The 15,024-nt window shown below is 47.0% G+C and overlaps 1 protein-coding gene across 1 annotated transcript; it reads left to right on the top strand.

Annotated features, from left to right (window-relative positions):
* Positions 1-975: 975 nt before the first annotated feature.
* Positions 976-13,719, top strand: GUSB (glucuronidase beta). The gene is made up of 12 exons (XM_050909021.1): positions 976-1,173; positions 2,908-3,096; positions 3,554-3,735; positions 4,262-4,404; positions 5,514-5,701; positions 6,645-6,797; positions 7,695-7,873; positions 8,279-8,425; positions 9,598-9,682; positions 11,263-11,439; positions 12,083-12,218; positions 13,503-13,719. Exons 1-12 carry the CDS (start codon positions 976-978, stop codon positions 13,658-13,660), a joined length of 1,935 nt encoding a protein of 644 aa, XP_050764978.1. The 3' UTR covers positions 13,661-13,719.
* Positions 13,720-15,024: the final 1,305 nt, after the last annotated feature.

Genomic DNA, 15,024 nt, shown 5'->3' with positions numbered 1-15,024 from the left:
TCCTGGTCAGTACCTTCACATGTCTCAGCTGACTAGACTTTTGCTTGTTCCCAGCCGCCGCTGTTCAGCATCTTGGGGGTCAGTGCTGAGTAATGTGGGGCCCTGCTGATTGAAAAAAGAAGGTGGTTTTAGCAGATTATCACATCTCAATCTCTCGCTTAAATAAATAGTTCCTAGTCACTGGTACTCCCCATTTGACCATCCACCTTTCTGATATTCTTACTTGTCACCAAGCCATTCATTGATCTGCAATAAACTGAGCTGTTGCTTCTGTAATTGAACCAGATACAGCATGACTGACAGCTGCTTGTTGCGCATGGAGGTACATGTTCCCATCCAAGAAACAAACATAGGCTACAAATAAACGTACTATGAAATTAAAATCAATCTGATGGCATTTCCTTCCTCCCTTGCCCCTGTGATACTTTTCTCTGCCCTGCTTTATTCCTAATGAAGTTCTGAGGGATACGGTCTGAATAGGAAATGTTACCGTACTTCACAGATGAGTCCAGAGGTGGTTTTCTAACGCAGAGATCCTCCTCCTGCCTGTCCCCAAGATGCCGTCTGGTCATCAGTGCTCTTCTTTGTCATTTCCAATAACTTCTTGCCCTCCCGCTTCAACAAGTGACTCTGAAAGTACATAAAAGTAAGCAACCAAGTAAGTAAATAAATAAATAAAAGAAAAACACCCCACGCCCCCCCCAGAAATCCAGCAATCCTGGACACAGCCCAACGCCTGCAAGTGTTTTTACGCCAGGCTACCGATGGCTTCAGCTAGAGGCGCCTGCAGCCCCGTGTGACAGCACCCGGACCCTGCTCGGGCTCTGCAGCGGCCCCTCCCGCCGCGACGTGCCGGGGCGGGACCTGTCCCCGCCGTCCGTCCCCGCCGCTCCCCCGGCGGTACCTCCCCGCGGCCGGGCGCTGCCCACAACCAAGATGGCGGCGGGGGCATCAAGCGGCGGGGTGGGCTGCGGCATGGCGGGGGGCTGCCGTCTGCTCCTGCTGCTGGCGCTGGGGCGGGCGGCGGCCCCGCCGGGCGGCATGCTCTACCCCCGGGAGACCCCATCCCGGGAGCGGAAGGAGCTCGGCGGCCTCTGGAGCTTCCGCGCCGACTTCTCGCCGGGCAGGGACGCCGGCTTCGTGCAGCGCTGGTACCGGCAGCCGCTCCGGCAGGTACCGCGGGGCCGGGAGCGGGGGGCGCGGGCAGGGGCTGCCGCTTCCCCGGGGCAGGGCAGTGCGGCAGGGGGGTGCTCTCCTTCCCGGGAAGGGCCCCCTGCAAACCAGGCTTCCTTCCTCTCCCGAGAGCACCGTTTCTCCTTTCCTTCCCCAGCAGGCTTGCGGAGCGGCTCCTCTTTGCCTCCCGCCCTGCGCTAAGTGTCTTACCGCTATGCAGAGGGTTTACTTAAGAGGCTTTCTAATTACCGAAACAGCAGTCTCTGATTATCCCGCTTCTGCTCAGAGGCCAGAAAGCATTTGAATGAACTACAGCCACCTTTAGCTGTCGTAGAAATCCCCGTGCTGCAAAAGCCAGGCTGGCCTTGCACAACATTTACCTATTGTCAGCAGCATAGAATAAACAAAAACGTGCCTGGAAAGGGCACTCTTGAATTATTTATTCCAAAGTAGCCGAGTGCAGATAAACAAGTTCTAGTGTAATTAAAATCCATTACGAAATTAACACCATTACCTAAAAGAAAGAAGTTATGTATTCTATGCATAAAATATATGTGTCCTTCATCATTTCTATTTTAGCCCTTTGGCCAATTTTTCGCCAGATTGTGGAAGGAGAGAAGAGCTGAAGGGCACTATGCTGCTAGAAGTTTTGCAAAAAGAGACAGCCAGAGGAGAGGAATCCTGGACTATGCCCCCCCAAAGGGAGGCTTAGACGTGTACGCTCAACCTGCTTTAGACATCAGAGAATCTCCCCGAAGGAGACGCACATTATGGCCATCCCAGTCAAAGGTTATCCTGTATCAGATACTAGAAAATCCACTTCACCATCCAAGGATTTTCCTCCTAGTATTTTCTGATGTCTAATAAGGGTGCTGAGTTTCTCTGCAGTGCCGGTACGGTTCAGTGCTGAGTCAGCCGCGCACATGATGCTCACCCCTGGGTGACCAGACCTTCCTCGTTCCGCTCTCCATGGAAAGGCTTCCTTAGGAAAGGGGAAGCTGCTGCAGCACTCATTGATGCAACATCACGAGCGCAGCAGGTGCTAAAAATGAACAGTTCTATTTTGCAACAGCATCCGGTTACCTCAATGTTAAATGTATTACAACACTGCCTGCCTATAATTCTTATATTAAAAATAAGCAAGTGAATTGACTCTATTGTAATCCTAAGGAATCTATGTCGCTTTCAGGGAGTGAGGAAGGCTGGACTCATCCCAAACAGTCTCCATGGACCTTCCCTGGGGGATCTGGCCCAAAATATCCATGGCTCTTGCCACCCTTCTACTACAGCTCTTAGCCTGACAAGCAGCACCCTGCACTGACACCGCAACACCAGCACTGCTCACCAAACAGCTAGAGCTGTGCAGGAGAAACTACAATTTCTGGGAAGTCCCAGGCTGAAACAATGACCCGGGCATTTATTTTTTTTCCCCTCACTTTTGTGATTCCGCAATACCAGAGCCATTAGTAAAATCAGGAAGGGAAAAAGATACGAGCAGCTTCTTCCTGTAGGAACAGGCAGGTTCCTGGGCCTGATATTAAGTAGGACTTGTGTAGGACCTGTGACAGACCACACCAGTTTCTAAACAGGTTTTCCCAAATATTTCCACTTGCCAAAGGGATTGTAAGGCTGTCAGTGGAAGGGGACACCTCCAGCAGTACAGGTTGGACAGCCAAGACAGTAAAATTTTTTTTAAATGATCTGTTTCCTCCCTTTCTGTGCAATTCCTGCCAGACCGGTCCTGTGATTGACATGCCAGTGCCTGCCAGCTTCAATGATATCACTCAAGACCCCAGCTTGGAGAACTACATCGGCTGGGTTTGGTATGAGAAAGAGGTGCTGCTTCCTCTCCGCTGGCTTCAGGACGACCTCAACACCAGAGTGGTGCTCCGTTTCGGTAGTGCCCATTACTACTCCATTGTGGTACGTTGCACAGCAAATTGTCCATGTGTTTCCAAAATTATGCGACACTAAAATCTGTCTCATGGCTTGTTCAGCAAATACATCTCTGCCTAGATTTTATATCAGTTTGCTATTTAACTCTTGCCTGTTCTCCTCCAGCCAAGAACTTCGCCATGTTTCCCAGGTCTCTCTTCTCTGATCCTCCAATATCGGGACTAGTAACTAAAATGTTTACTTGCTACAGGATCTGCCCAAAACCATGTCTCAGTGACACTTGCTTGTATGTGACCCAGACCTAACTCCCAGCAAAGGAAGGGCTGCCAGATTGATCCCTCAAGGAGTAAGAGCCCAGAACAAGGTTCAGTGTTACTGGGAATCCTGACTGCCCTATGCTGGGCTCCTTCCCTTCTCCCTGCTATGCTTGCGACAAAAACCCAATAACCCCGCTGCTTGGGCTCACGGGTGTCTTCTCTTGCAGTGGGTCAACGGAGTGCAAGTCGTGGAGCATGAAGGGGGCCACCTCCCTTTTGAAGCAGATATAAGCAGCATCGTCCAGGGCAGCCCAGGGATCCCCTGCCGCATCACTGTCGCGCTCAACAACACTCTGACACCCCATACTCTGCCTCCGGGGTCAATTCAGTACATGAATGACAAAACAAGGTGAGTTGCTGAAGTGCTGTACTGCTGAGCTTATCCCAGGGATGAGAGAACGGGAATTTATTCAGCTGCTGGTTCATAAGACCCTCCAAGCAACTTACAAAAGCATGGGATTGTATTTATGCTGAAATTCATCAGTCGAGCAGGGAGGAGTTTAAGCTTTGGTGTTATGAGGAATCTGCACTGAGTTACTGCATCTGTTTTGTACACAGGGAACTGAGATTAAGTGATTTGCTGAGTTGAATCAATGGCAGATTTGAGAAGCTTGAATTCAGCTGGAAACTGCAAGTACCAGCTATCCTGAAGGGTCAAACCTATTCAGTGCATTAGATGTTTGTAAACTGGTAGTCCCCTTCAGCATAGCAGCAGTAGCACTACTGAAAGATAGATCCATCCTGTTGTAGAGACTATTTTACCAGCTAGCATCTATTATTACATGACTATTTTACATTGCTAGCATCCATATGCTGCCTTCAGTTCTTGTGTAATGAAACATAATGCAGCGATTTCTCCTGTCTTGCTCACTCAGGTATCCCAAGAACTATTTTGTACAGAACATCAGGTTTGATTTCTTTAATTATGCTGGAATCCATCGCCCGGTTGTGCTTTACACCACTCCTTCTGTCTACATAGATGATATTACTGTGACAACTACTTCATCAGAGAGTGTTGGTAGGTCCAGAACAATTACAGCAGCTACCTCAGGCCCCGAATGGAGATGACAAGGGCAGCAGAGAAAATATCCTGCAAAAGTCTGATTGAATTTGTTTCGTAGTGGCTTTCTCTTGAACCTGAGCTGGTCTATTGCACAGCTCAGCAGCTGCAAGAATATGGTAAAGAGTTCAGAAGCAATAAGAAAAAAAGAAGTACTTGCAAGAGACTACTGTTAAATGGAAAGGATGATCAGGTGTTTCTTGAAGTAGAATTTCTCAGTAGGGGCAGTCTTCCTGCCACTTAGAGCAGGATTATCTCTAAGTAACAGAGTTGTGTGATACACCGTCCTGGTTTCGGCTGGGATAGAGTTAATTTTCTTCTTAGTAGCTGGTACAGTGCTGTGTTTTGGATTTAGTGTGAGAACGATGTTGATAACACACTGATGTTTTAGTTGTTGCTGAGCAGCGCTTATCCTAAGTCAAGGACTTTGCAGTTTCCCCTGCTCTGCCAGCAAGCAGGTGCACAAGGAACTGGGAGGGAGCATGGCCAGGGCAGCTGACCCGAACTAGCCCAAGGGGTATTCCATACCATAGAACGTCATGCCCAGTATATAAACTGGGGGGAGTTGGCTGGGAGGGGCAGATAGCTGCTCGGGCATCGGTCAGTGGGTGGTGAGCAATTGCATTGTGCATCACTTGTCTTTTTTGGGGTTTTATTTCTCTCTCTTTTTTTTCTGTTATGTTCCTTTTCATTACAATTATTATTATTATATTTTTATTAGTAGTAGTATTATATTTTATTTTACTTTAGTTATTAAACTGCTCTTATCTCAACCCACGAGTTTTACTTTTTTTTTTCCCCGATCCTCCTCCCCATCCCACTGGGAGGGGGAAGCGGCTGCCTGGTGCTTAGTTGCTGGCTGGGGTTAAACCACGACATACACAAATCTTGCTGGAAACTTCTAGACCTCAAGACAGACAGGTCATGCTTCTTACATTCAGTTCATGCCACTGTTGTTGTTCTCCTCATTTTTTGATGCTGCTGTATGTGAACACCCTCCAACATTTGATGCATGTGTATTTCCTTTCATGGCAGTCTCTGATTGTCTTTTGTTTCCTTTGAACCAGCAATGGTGCAATATCAGGTGTCGGTTGTTGGCAGCACACTCTATTCCTTGTCCCTGAGCTTACATGACCAAGAGGGGAAAGTGGTTGCTACAGGCGATGGGCCAGCTGGAGAGCTAAAAGTCCTGAACCCAAATCTTTGGTGGCCTTACCTGATGCACGAGAACCCTGGATACCGCTACTCCTTAGAGGTAACAGTGACGTTTCTTCCTTTCTGTGTGCGTTCCCTCTGACTGTCTAATAGCATTACGGAACTGCCATATGGCCCATCTTCCTTACTCATCTTCTCCCGCGGATCCTGTTCATGTGACCAGAGTGGCTTTGCTAATTATGCAGTAATCAAATCAAGCTTTGCCAGCTTCCTGGATGCTCAACTGAAAGGTCTGTCGGTGAGAAGAAGGGCATGCCTGGAGTGCATGCATACACTCCGAGATGCTTGCCCTTCACATTTAGGGCCCAATCCATCCCTTGCAAAAGGACCATTTGAGACAATATAGGGGATGAGATACCGTGAAAGCTGAGAGCAGAGTCTCTGAGGAGCAGGCTGCTAACCTCTTCCATGTGCTTTGCCACGCAATGAGCTTTCTTCCCACTCTGCAAGACAAGAGTTCGGCTTCAATAGCACGAGCCTGGAAGACACTGTGTGAGTTAAGGATGAGTAGTGACGCTTAGATGCAGCAATTAGGGCAGCAGGTGAGCTGCTGTGAGTTTCCAGGGGCTCAGGTTCGTACCTCTTGTGAGCAGATGACACTTCAGTCATTGCCTGGTATCAAGGTGCAGGGCAGAAGAGGTGTACCGCTGCCTTGCCTGGGGGGATGAAATAGCCCAGATGAGTAAGGGGAAAAGAAACTGAAGCTCTTGGGGTGAACAAGCCCCAGAAGAGTCATCCAGGGTTCAGTCTTCATCCTTCAACCTCCCCAGCTTGGATTTCTGTTTTCTGTTTAGTCAGACCTTGCTCCTTCCCTGAGGACCACAAGAGGCGGCTGAAGCAGCAGTGAGGAGCAGGCCGCGTGATGAGGCAGGGCTGGGACACGGATGGGAGGTCAAGATAGCCCTTACAGACAAGGGGGAGGGAGGACAGGGCATCCTTGTGAAGCCCAGCGTGTCAGTTGCGTCTCCCCCTTGGAAATCCAGGTGAAAATGCAGGCGCAAGTGAACGGGGCGTTGCTGGAGGACGTGTACACGCTCCCGGTCGGCATCCGCACCGTCCATGTCACCAGCACGCAGTTCCTCATCAACGGCAGGCCCTTCTACTTCCACGGTGTCAACAAGCACGAAGACGCAGATGTAAGTGTGCGGCGCCTGCGGCGGGGACACCTCATAGCAGCTCGCTTCATGCCGCTGAGGCGGCACCCGCCCTTGCCTCCCCTCTCCACTCAAAGGGGCCGTTTCCTCACACCCTTCTCACAGGCTGAGAGCTGCTGGGGGGGCTGGGGTGAACTTTTACCAGCATTAAGGGGACACCGTGCCCAGACCTGCCATAGTTGTGACATCCCTCTCAGGGCTCATGGGCGAGCCCGCGTGTGCTGGCAGAGGAGCTAAACGACCCCCCGGCCATGGCTTCCAGTCAGAAGTAGCGGCTGTCAGGTTTCCCACCCCGGGAAATGCCGGGAACACAGTCTCCGACGGGGAGGTCTGAGCCGCGGAGGAGCCGCAGGGCTGCGAGGCGCGGCCCGGCCACAGGGAGGCCCCGCAGCCGCGGCAGAGGCCCGGTCCCCGCCGGGCAGAGCCGCCCTGACCCGGCTGCCCGCCAAGCCGCTCACCTCAGGGGCGGCGGGCGCTCCTTCCTCCCGGTGCCGGGGAGTGCGGGCTCTCCTCAGAGGGAGATGCAGAGCCCTGCCGGTCTAGGGTCCTCCTTCACCCTGTCCTCCCCAGCCTGCCTCATGGATAACACCTGTGAAAGGCAGTGAGAGGGCAGCCCAGGCAGGGCAGCTCCCCGAAATGGCAGGCAGCAGCAGTGCTGGCAGCTTGGCTGCAACTGCCGTCCCCTCTGCTTCTCCAAACAACCAGGGTCTGAGCGTGCATGTGGCAATGCCCCTCAGAAAGGCAAACACTGGATGGAGAGGTGGTGCAGAGCTGGAAACGCTCTGGGAGTGAGCAGGGAAGCAGTGGTGCCCAGCTAACGTGTGAGGAGAAGCCCCGGCCCGGCAGTGTGATGGGGTGTATTTCTCTCTCCCCTCCCAGATCCGTGGCAAAGGCCTTGACTGGCCCCTGGTTGTGAAGGACTTCAACCTGCTGCGCTGGCTGGGGGCGAACTCTTTCCGCACCAGCCACTACCCCTACGCTGAGGAGATCATGGACCTGTGCGATGCCTACGGCATCGTGGTGATCGACGAGTGCCCGGGAGTGGGGATTAAAATGCCGTAAGCAATTGCTCGAAAGACCCTTCCCCTTGTTTCTATGCTCCTCTCTGAGCCGCTTCAAAAGCATCCCCCTCCCGTCCCACAGCGCCCGTTGTCCTGATAACGGAAGTACTTTGCTCTATTTAGAAATCAGCCCATTGTGCGACGTGTGCCTAGTGAGGTTGGGCAACCGGAGGGCGTTTTGCCACGTGGCCATCGCGTCATTTGGTCTGGTTCGATTAATGAGCCCAAACCACGGCCCTGAACTGTGCAGCAGGCTTTGGGGAAATAGGGCAGAAGCCATATTCAGTGTCAAGGCTCAGCCGTGCTTATACACCCCAGAGGCTTGAGTTTTCACAGGGAAAGGCAAAGGGGATGGATTTTATACCCTCACCTCACCAAGTCTCGCTTCCTTTTGTCTTTAAGCGAGAGCTTTGGGAACAAGTCCTTGCAGCATCATCTTGTTGTGATGGAGGAGCTGATCCGCAGGGATAAGAACAGGCCATCAGTCGTGATGTGGTCAGTAGCCAACGAGCCGGCATCGGAGCTGCCCCCAGCAGCTTACTACTTTAAGTAAGTGCGTCTGCTTGTACAGAGAGCTGAGGCTTGAATGTTGACAGATGATGCATCTTCTTCCTTTGGGATGGCATAGAGAAGTAGTAAAGAGAGGACAAGCGTTTTTTGGGAACCCTGAAACAGTACCCGCAGATGCAAACTAAAAGTGTAACTGCTGCATGTGTTGAACTGATGCTCAGAACCACACAACAGTCTCAACCTGTTGTTTCTGAACTAGTAAGGCTCTGCAAAATTACCAGGAGTCCATTTGGTCTGAGCATCTCTTCTTGACCTCAGGGTCAAGAAAAGCAGATCTGATGAGAACAGGATATTCCTTGTTACCGATGGAAGACGAGTGCTAAATTCTTTGAGAATTACAGCAAAGCTGTAAAATAATGGGCCTTTAATTCTGAAGACAAGGTTCTTCAGTTAGTGCTAGTTATTTGTTCTGCAGGGGATTGTGACACCCCACTTCAAAGCCACTGCTTCAAGTCCCTACAGTCCCCTTGGTTTTATTTTTAAAGAGATTTAAGCTTTGGATAGCCGAGAGTCATCTCTGTAATGGGGTAGCAGACTGTCCCTAGTAGGTTTAAGTGCATTAAGAGGTAACTGTGAATTTTCATTCTTCGGAATGATGCACCACCCTCCGGCAATGTCAAGGTAGCAGCAGAGCTTGACCCTCCCATTCGCTGTCTCATCTCTCTTATTCAGAGTTTCCTCAAAAGCAGCCAACCTGTGACTGCTCCGCCTGCTGTGGCACAGGGCTAGGGCCTCGTGCTTTGGCAGGAACACATCCCAAGAGTTTAGAAACTTCCCATTACCCTTCTTACATTTTTGTCTTCAAACTCACTGTCCCTTCTCCAACTTCTAAGCTGCTGGCACCAACAGACAAATGAATGTGCCCATGTTTGGTATGCTTCCACTCTGGTCTTTTTTCAGGTGGGATAGCAACCAACTTTGTGACAGTCTCTTTGCCGTGATATTTATACTCCTACAGAACTGGCTAGAATTGCAGACACTTTATAGCAGATGATCACTAAGTATCCTGCAGTATTTAATTAAAAATACTTTCTGCTAAATTCAAAGCAGCTCCAAATGTCTGAGGGGGGTGGAAGGACAGAGAGCTTGGGGAAATGGGGCTGTGCTTCTCCATGCTGTTGCTGAACTCTTGCTTTACTGTTTGCAAACAGGACAGTGATAGCTCACACTAAAGCTCTCGATCCCTCCAGACCAGTAACCTTTGTGACAGATGCTAATTACGCTCTTGATCGTGGTGTAAGTTTACTTTATTTTCTAGCTTTTTTTTTTTTTAATTCATACATTAAATTTCCTCTTCTTGTCATTTGTTTTACAGTCCTTTCCCCCCACCTCCCCAAGCTTACTGGAGGTATTTCACAGGGAAGGGCAGAAGAAAACTTACATTTTTGTTTCTAGTACAAAACACCTTATCCTGGAGTTGTAGTCCAGCTGAAAAAAAAACAATCTGTAAGAGAGAAGAACAGTTCTTTGTCTTGAGTGAAGTATGCAGGATCAGATCCCTGGATTCCATTAACATTGTCATGCTTTGCTGTTCCATTGACTGTGTTTACTAATGCTCAGGATTTTCACTTGCAATTAAACCAAAGCTTAAACCTCTTTAAAATGCTAACAGCCCTTGTGGAAGTCTAAAGGAAGGAAGCTTTGCTTTAATTCCTGCTTTAAACTGCTCTAGATCTTCTTTGGCAGATGTCTGTTAATGTTGAATAATCTAAAAGCTCTTCTAGCTTCATAATTAAAGTCCTAGAGCTGTATAAATAGCCAAAAGGCACTTTTCTTGGATGTCTGTGCCTTAAGCTGGCCATAGCATGAACCAAGGATCTTTAACACACATAAATTTGCTTCCGGGGTAGTTCCTATGTAATTTTAAATTTTTCAAGATGGCTTTATACTACTTGTCACTACTGTACAATAAAGACTTCTAGCAGGTGAGTTTGTAGGTACATAATACTACCACATCCCTGTTACAGGTTACACTTTGTATTTCTTTCAAGCTGTCCTACAATTAGCAGGATCGGCCTTCTGTAACTGAGAGGTCTGTTCCTCCCCACCCCAGGAAAGGAAAACCGATGGCCTGAGTTTTGAAGGAGCCCAGCGGGGATCTGCTCTTGGATATCGCTGTTTCAACAGGCACGCACACACAGACTCTGACATCCCATCCCCACGAGCGTGGTCTGACTAGCTTGAGGAGACACAGGAAAACGAAACCAAAGAATAGATCTCATACACTGATGTGACATTAGAACTTTTTTCCTTTTATTACAAAACATGTTAAGAGAACATTGAACAAGTTACATACAACATCACTTTATCTTTAGTGGGCTTTGTGCCCTTTTATCATACTGTCCATGTGGTAGAAATGGCATATAACTTGCAGAATGCTTAGTCTTAGTATTGCACCATTGATGCACAGATTTAGTTGCTAGTCAAAATATTTGACCACTAACTTGATAATCACATTCCAATACTCAAAAAGTACATCTGAATGTACCAGCAAGCCAGAGACATCTTGGAAACTCAAAAACGTCTAACAAACCTGAGGATGAAATGGGTTGATCTTGTCTAACTCTTTGCTGTGACTTCCTAAGTCTGCAAGAAAAACGCCAAATTAATATGCTATTAGCTTACTAAATTTATCCTGCTTTTTTTCTGGGAAAGATGTCATGTTGGGAGGGCCTGAGTGATGGGGGGAAAGACTTTATTCTACCTGTAATAAAACAGGATTCCATGAAGTGAACCAAAAGGAGGACTTAGCTTTATGAGTGAAGGTTGTCTACTCTGAGCTCTGTGACAAAACACTCTCACCTTGTTTTTTGTAGGCTCCTTACGTGGATGTAATTTGCGTAAATAGCTACTTCTCCTGGTATCACGACCCAGGCCATCTGGAAGTTATTCCACTACAACTCACAACACAGTTTGAGAACTGGTATAAAACCTACCAAAAACCCATTATCCAGAGTGAATATGGAGCAGACTCGGTTCCTGGACTTCACAGTGTAAGTGTTACAGACGCCCTAGATGGAAAAAAGCACTGCTTTTCTTACAGGGTCAACAAATTTAATTAGAAGAGATGGGTCCCATTGAGCCTCACTACTTAGCTTTGAGATGCATTAGCTTGTCAGTGTCCGAAAGACTCCAGGATTGTAATCCTGCTCCACTGAAATCGATGAGCTTTGCCACTAACAAAGGTTAGATTCTATCTAAAGAGAAGTTTTTAGCTTTGACTAAAAGCGCTGAGCACTCTGAAATCTGTACTTGGCATTTGTAGAAGATGCTTAATCGGAAGATATGACACTGGAGACTGGCCATTCATTCCATGATGCTATCCTGCACAGAAGGGGGTGGCACTCCTATACCTATATCATGACAAAGCACCGTTACCAAGCAAAACCACGGACTCCTCCCTCAAGTACACCTGGCATTACGTTGGTGTTTTATGTGCGTTTCTCCTTGCAATTTCAGTAGTTGCTAATTGTCACTGAATAACCATTGTTAACACAGCAGCAATGAAGAGACCAAGCAATTGTAAAGCTTGTCTTCAGGAAGCAGGTCCCCAGTAGATAGGAAGTTAACGTATGGAACCTTTGCTGAGATTAACTGTCACCTTCATTCAAGGCCACCTCTTTTTCCTGGCTGTAGGATCCACCTCTTATGTTCAGCGAGGAGTATCAGAAAGCTATGCTAAGAGAGTACCATTCCGTTTTTGACAAAAAGAGGAAAGAGTATGTGATTGGGGAGCTCATATGGAATTTTGCTGATTTCATGACTAATCAAGGTAAGCTTATATTTATATTCTAAACAACTCTCCATCCTCCCTGCAAGTTTAAAATTGTTTGACACACAAAGAATATTGTGCTGTAGGGCAGGACAAAAGGGCCCTCTGCTTACCAAGATAGAGCATAGCTGTTTTTTGTGACAAAGTCCAGCATGACCGGAGCCAAGAGGGAAGGTCCTGCCTGTACTTAATGCATCCACTCTCTCCGGCGTGAGCTCCTAGATGTCTCACCTGCAAAGATGCTACCCAGAACATGAGACAGTGCGCTAGGGCAGAATGCAAGGGAAGCTTGTGAGCAGACCCAGATTACTTTATTTCTTGGCCATCCTCAATTCAGAGCTTCAGTCAGCTGTTAGGGATGTGTCTCGCTTGCTTGCTTCATATTTCATCTACAACTGCCCTTAGTAACAGAGCACCTTAAATAATGTATTATTAACTTGGTATAGACGTTTAGAAAGAGGGGACCAGATGCCACACTGGTAGACAACGGTCCGTCATGACACTCCATCCACTATTAATAAATAAGTGCGTTCGCAAAGTATGGGGCATTACTTAATCTACAGTGCAGACAGTCACACAGAAATTAAACGACTACAACTCAGGAGACCTAGTAAGGAACCAGTTATGCATATGCCACCTGCAGTGAGTTAGGGTGGTGAACAGTCAGTGTTAATTTCAGGCAGAGAAACACCATTAAGAATAATCTGTAGAGCACCAATATAGGTATTAGAAAGCTAAGTTCATCGCAGAGAAGCGGTCAGAAAAGTAATATCGGTTTCAAATAGGAGGATGGAGAAAATGTAGACAAGTTCACATACACATATGCGGTTCCAGTCTCTCTACATGTTGCGATCGTCTTTTCTAGTTTCCTATGAAAACTAAAATAGGCAAAAAGGATACAGACACCACTAAAGGACAGTACAGTCAAATAGTTAGTAATCAACATTTTCACCATCAAATTTCAAGGTGGAACTAATGGCAGAAGGAGTATCTGCTGTAAATATAATACTGATCAAGTTAATGGGCACACCTGAATTAACTGTCATAGACTTACCAGTTGTAAATACAACTAATTGCAGCTATATTGCTCAGTTACATCAATTAATCTTGCCAAGATGACGCAAATTGCATCTGCCAAGTTCCCCATTGTACCTGACTGCGTAGAAGAAAGTGCATAGGTCTCTTCCACCTAACCTGATTTTAGTACATACATTGTAACCGTTCACAGTAGGGGATATAAGAGCATTTTATATATACTTGCTTTATTTTATAACTTCTCTACAGGGACCACACGTGTTTTGGGGAACAAGAAAGGAATATTTACCCGCCAACGACAGCCCAAATCAGCTGCATTTGTTCTTAGAGAAAGATACTGGAAGATTGCAAACGAATCAAGCTGTCTTCCTCCTATAATAAAATCACATACCCTCTTTCTAAAATGAAATCAAAAGGTATAGTGGCTGGGTACTATGCTGAGCTTGTTCATTAAATTTCTGTTTAAATAATATTTATGCCTGACTCAAGTCTTGCAAGTCTAATGCAATTTCTAGTCCACCTGAAGTAGTTACTATGATACAAAGCAGATCAGAAACACTAGTTTCCTATACTTAGCCATGTCTGTAGGCTTCCTGTTTCCAGGTGGTAAAATGAATATTCAGAGTTTCAAGGAGCTGAAGTTAGAGATCCTGACTGAGGTATCTGTTTATGGCAAACCCAAAAAATATTGCATGATACAAATCAATGCTGAAGACTTAAAAAATCCAAGTTACTCTAAATGAACATCACATTCCTCCAATGCAAATGAGGTTTTCCAGTTATAGTCCCCTAACAGTTACACTACTCGGATCACAGCAAACTGTCCACAGGATTACCGAAGAGCACAATTTATATAGCTTCTCTTGCTGAACAGAATGTACGTGGCTGGCTGAGAAATTCTGAGAGTTCACAGCATTCAGGAAGTGTATGAACCACTGCTGCTGTCAGGATACCCAACATACTCCAGTACAGTATGGAATTCATACTACAGCAGCAAGGTGGAGTATGTTAGATAGGGAGGTACTACATCAACTGAACTTTGTTTAGAACTATTTGAGTACCAGAACAGTACCAGAACTGCCGCTATGAGATGCGGTTTTATCTTCCAGCATGGAAGAGCTTCCTTCATATTAAATGGTCACTATGCACTACAGTAATAGTAGTCTAGAGGGTAAGTTTGTTCTAAACGTTTTTGATGCTGGCCTGAAGCATTCTAGGGTAGGGCGATGTGTAAATTAATGTGCACACGCTACTTTAGACTAATGGAGTGTAGTAACATCCCTTTCAGGCTGTACACCAGTCTTAGAGGACTCTAAAGGCCAGGCTTTAGACTGTAATAGACTATGCCAATGCTCACAGAAGAGCTCAGAACACAAAGGTCTGCAAACTTCTTATTGCAACATCCCAGGGCTGTTCCAAGAGCAGCGTCACCCGGAGCAGAACGACAAAATTGGAGGCTGCCTACTGAATTTTGGAAGTTGGCACAATTATGTAGTTTCATTATTCTGAGTCACAGATACTGTGTGAAACTGTTGCTATGACTACTTTTTCTGCAACTGGCTCTTCTGCTAGTATCTCAAGAAAATGACCAAAACATCTGCCAATATAAAGAAAATATTTGCTCTTGTGTTGTGTGGTGGCCAAGTTCTCCTTCCTTTAGATGAGGTACATAAGAAACCAACACCACCTTCCACACGCAGAATAAGGACCTATATGTTCACTGCAGACTTCAAAACAATTTTTCTTGAGTTTTTAAGGGAAAAGAAGAAAC

This window comes from Gymnogyps californianus, chromosome 20 (genome assembly GCF_018139145.2).
Source record: "Gymnogyps californianus isolate 813 chromosome 20, ASM1813914v2, whole genome shotgun sequence".
Classification (NCBI taxonomy): Eukaryota; Metazoa; Chordata; class Aves; order Accipitriformes; family Cathartidae; genus Gymnogyps; species Gymnogyps californianus.
Note: the sequence above shows the minus strand (reverse complement) of the source record. Positions and strands in the feature narration are given on the sequence as shown.

Coding starts and splice junctions, on each gene's coding strand:
- GUSB (XM_050909021.1), top strand. CDS start 976: ATGGCGGGGGGCTGCCGTCTGCTCCTGCTGCTGGCGCTGGGGCGGGCG. Junction 3,097..3,553: donor CCCATTACTACTCCATTGTG/GTACGTTGCACA, acceptor CTTCTCTTGCAG/TGGGTCAACGGAGTGCAAGT. Junction 5,702..6,644: donor GATACCGCTACTCCTTAGAG/GTAACAGTGACG, acceptor TTGGAAATCCAG/GTGAAAATGCAGGCGCAAGT.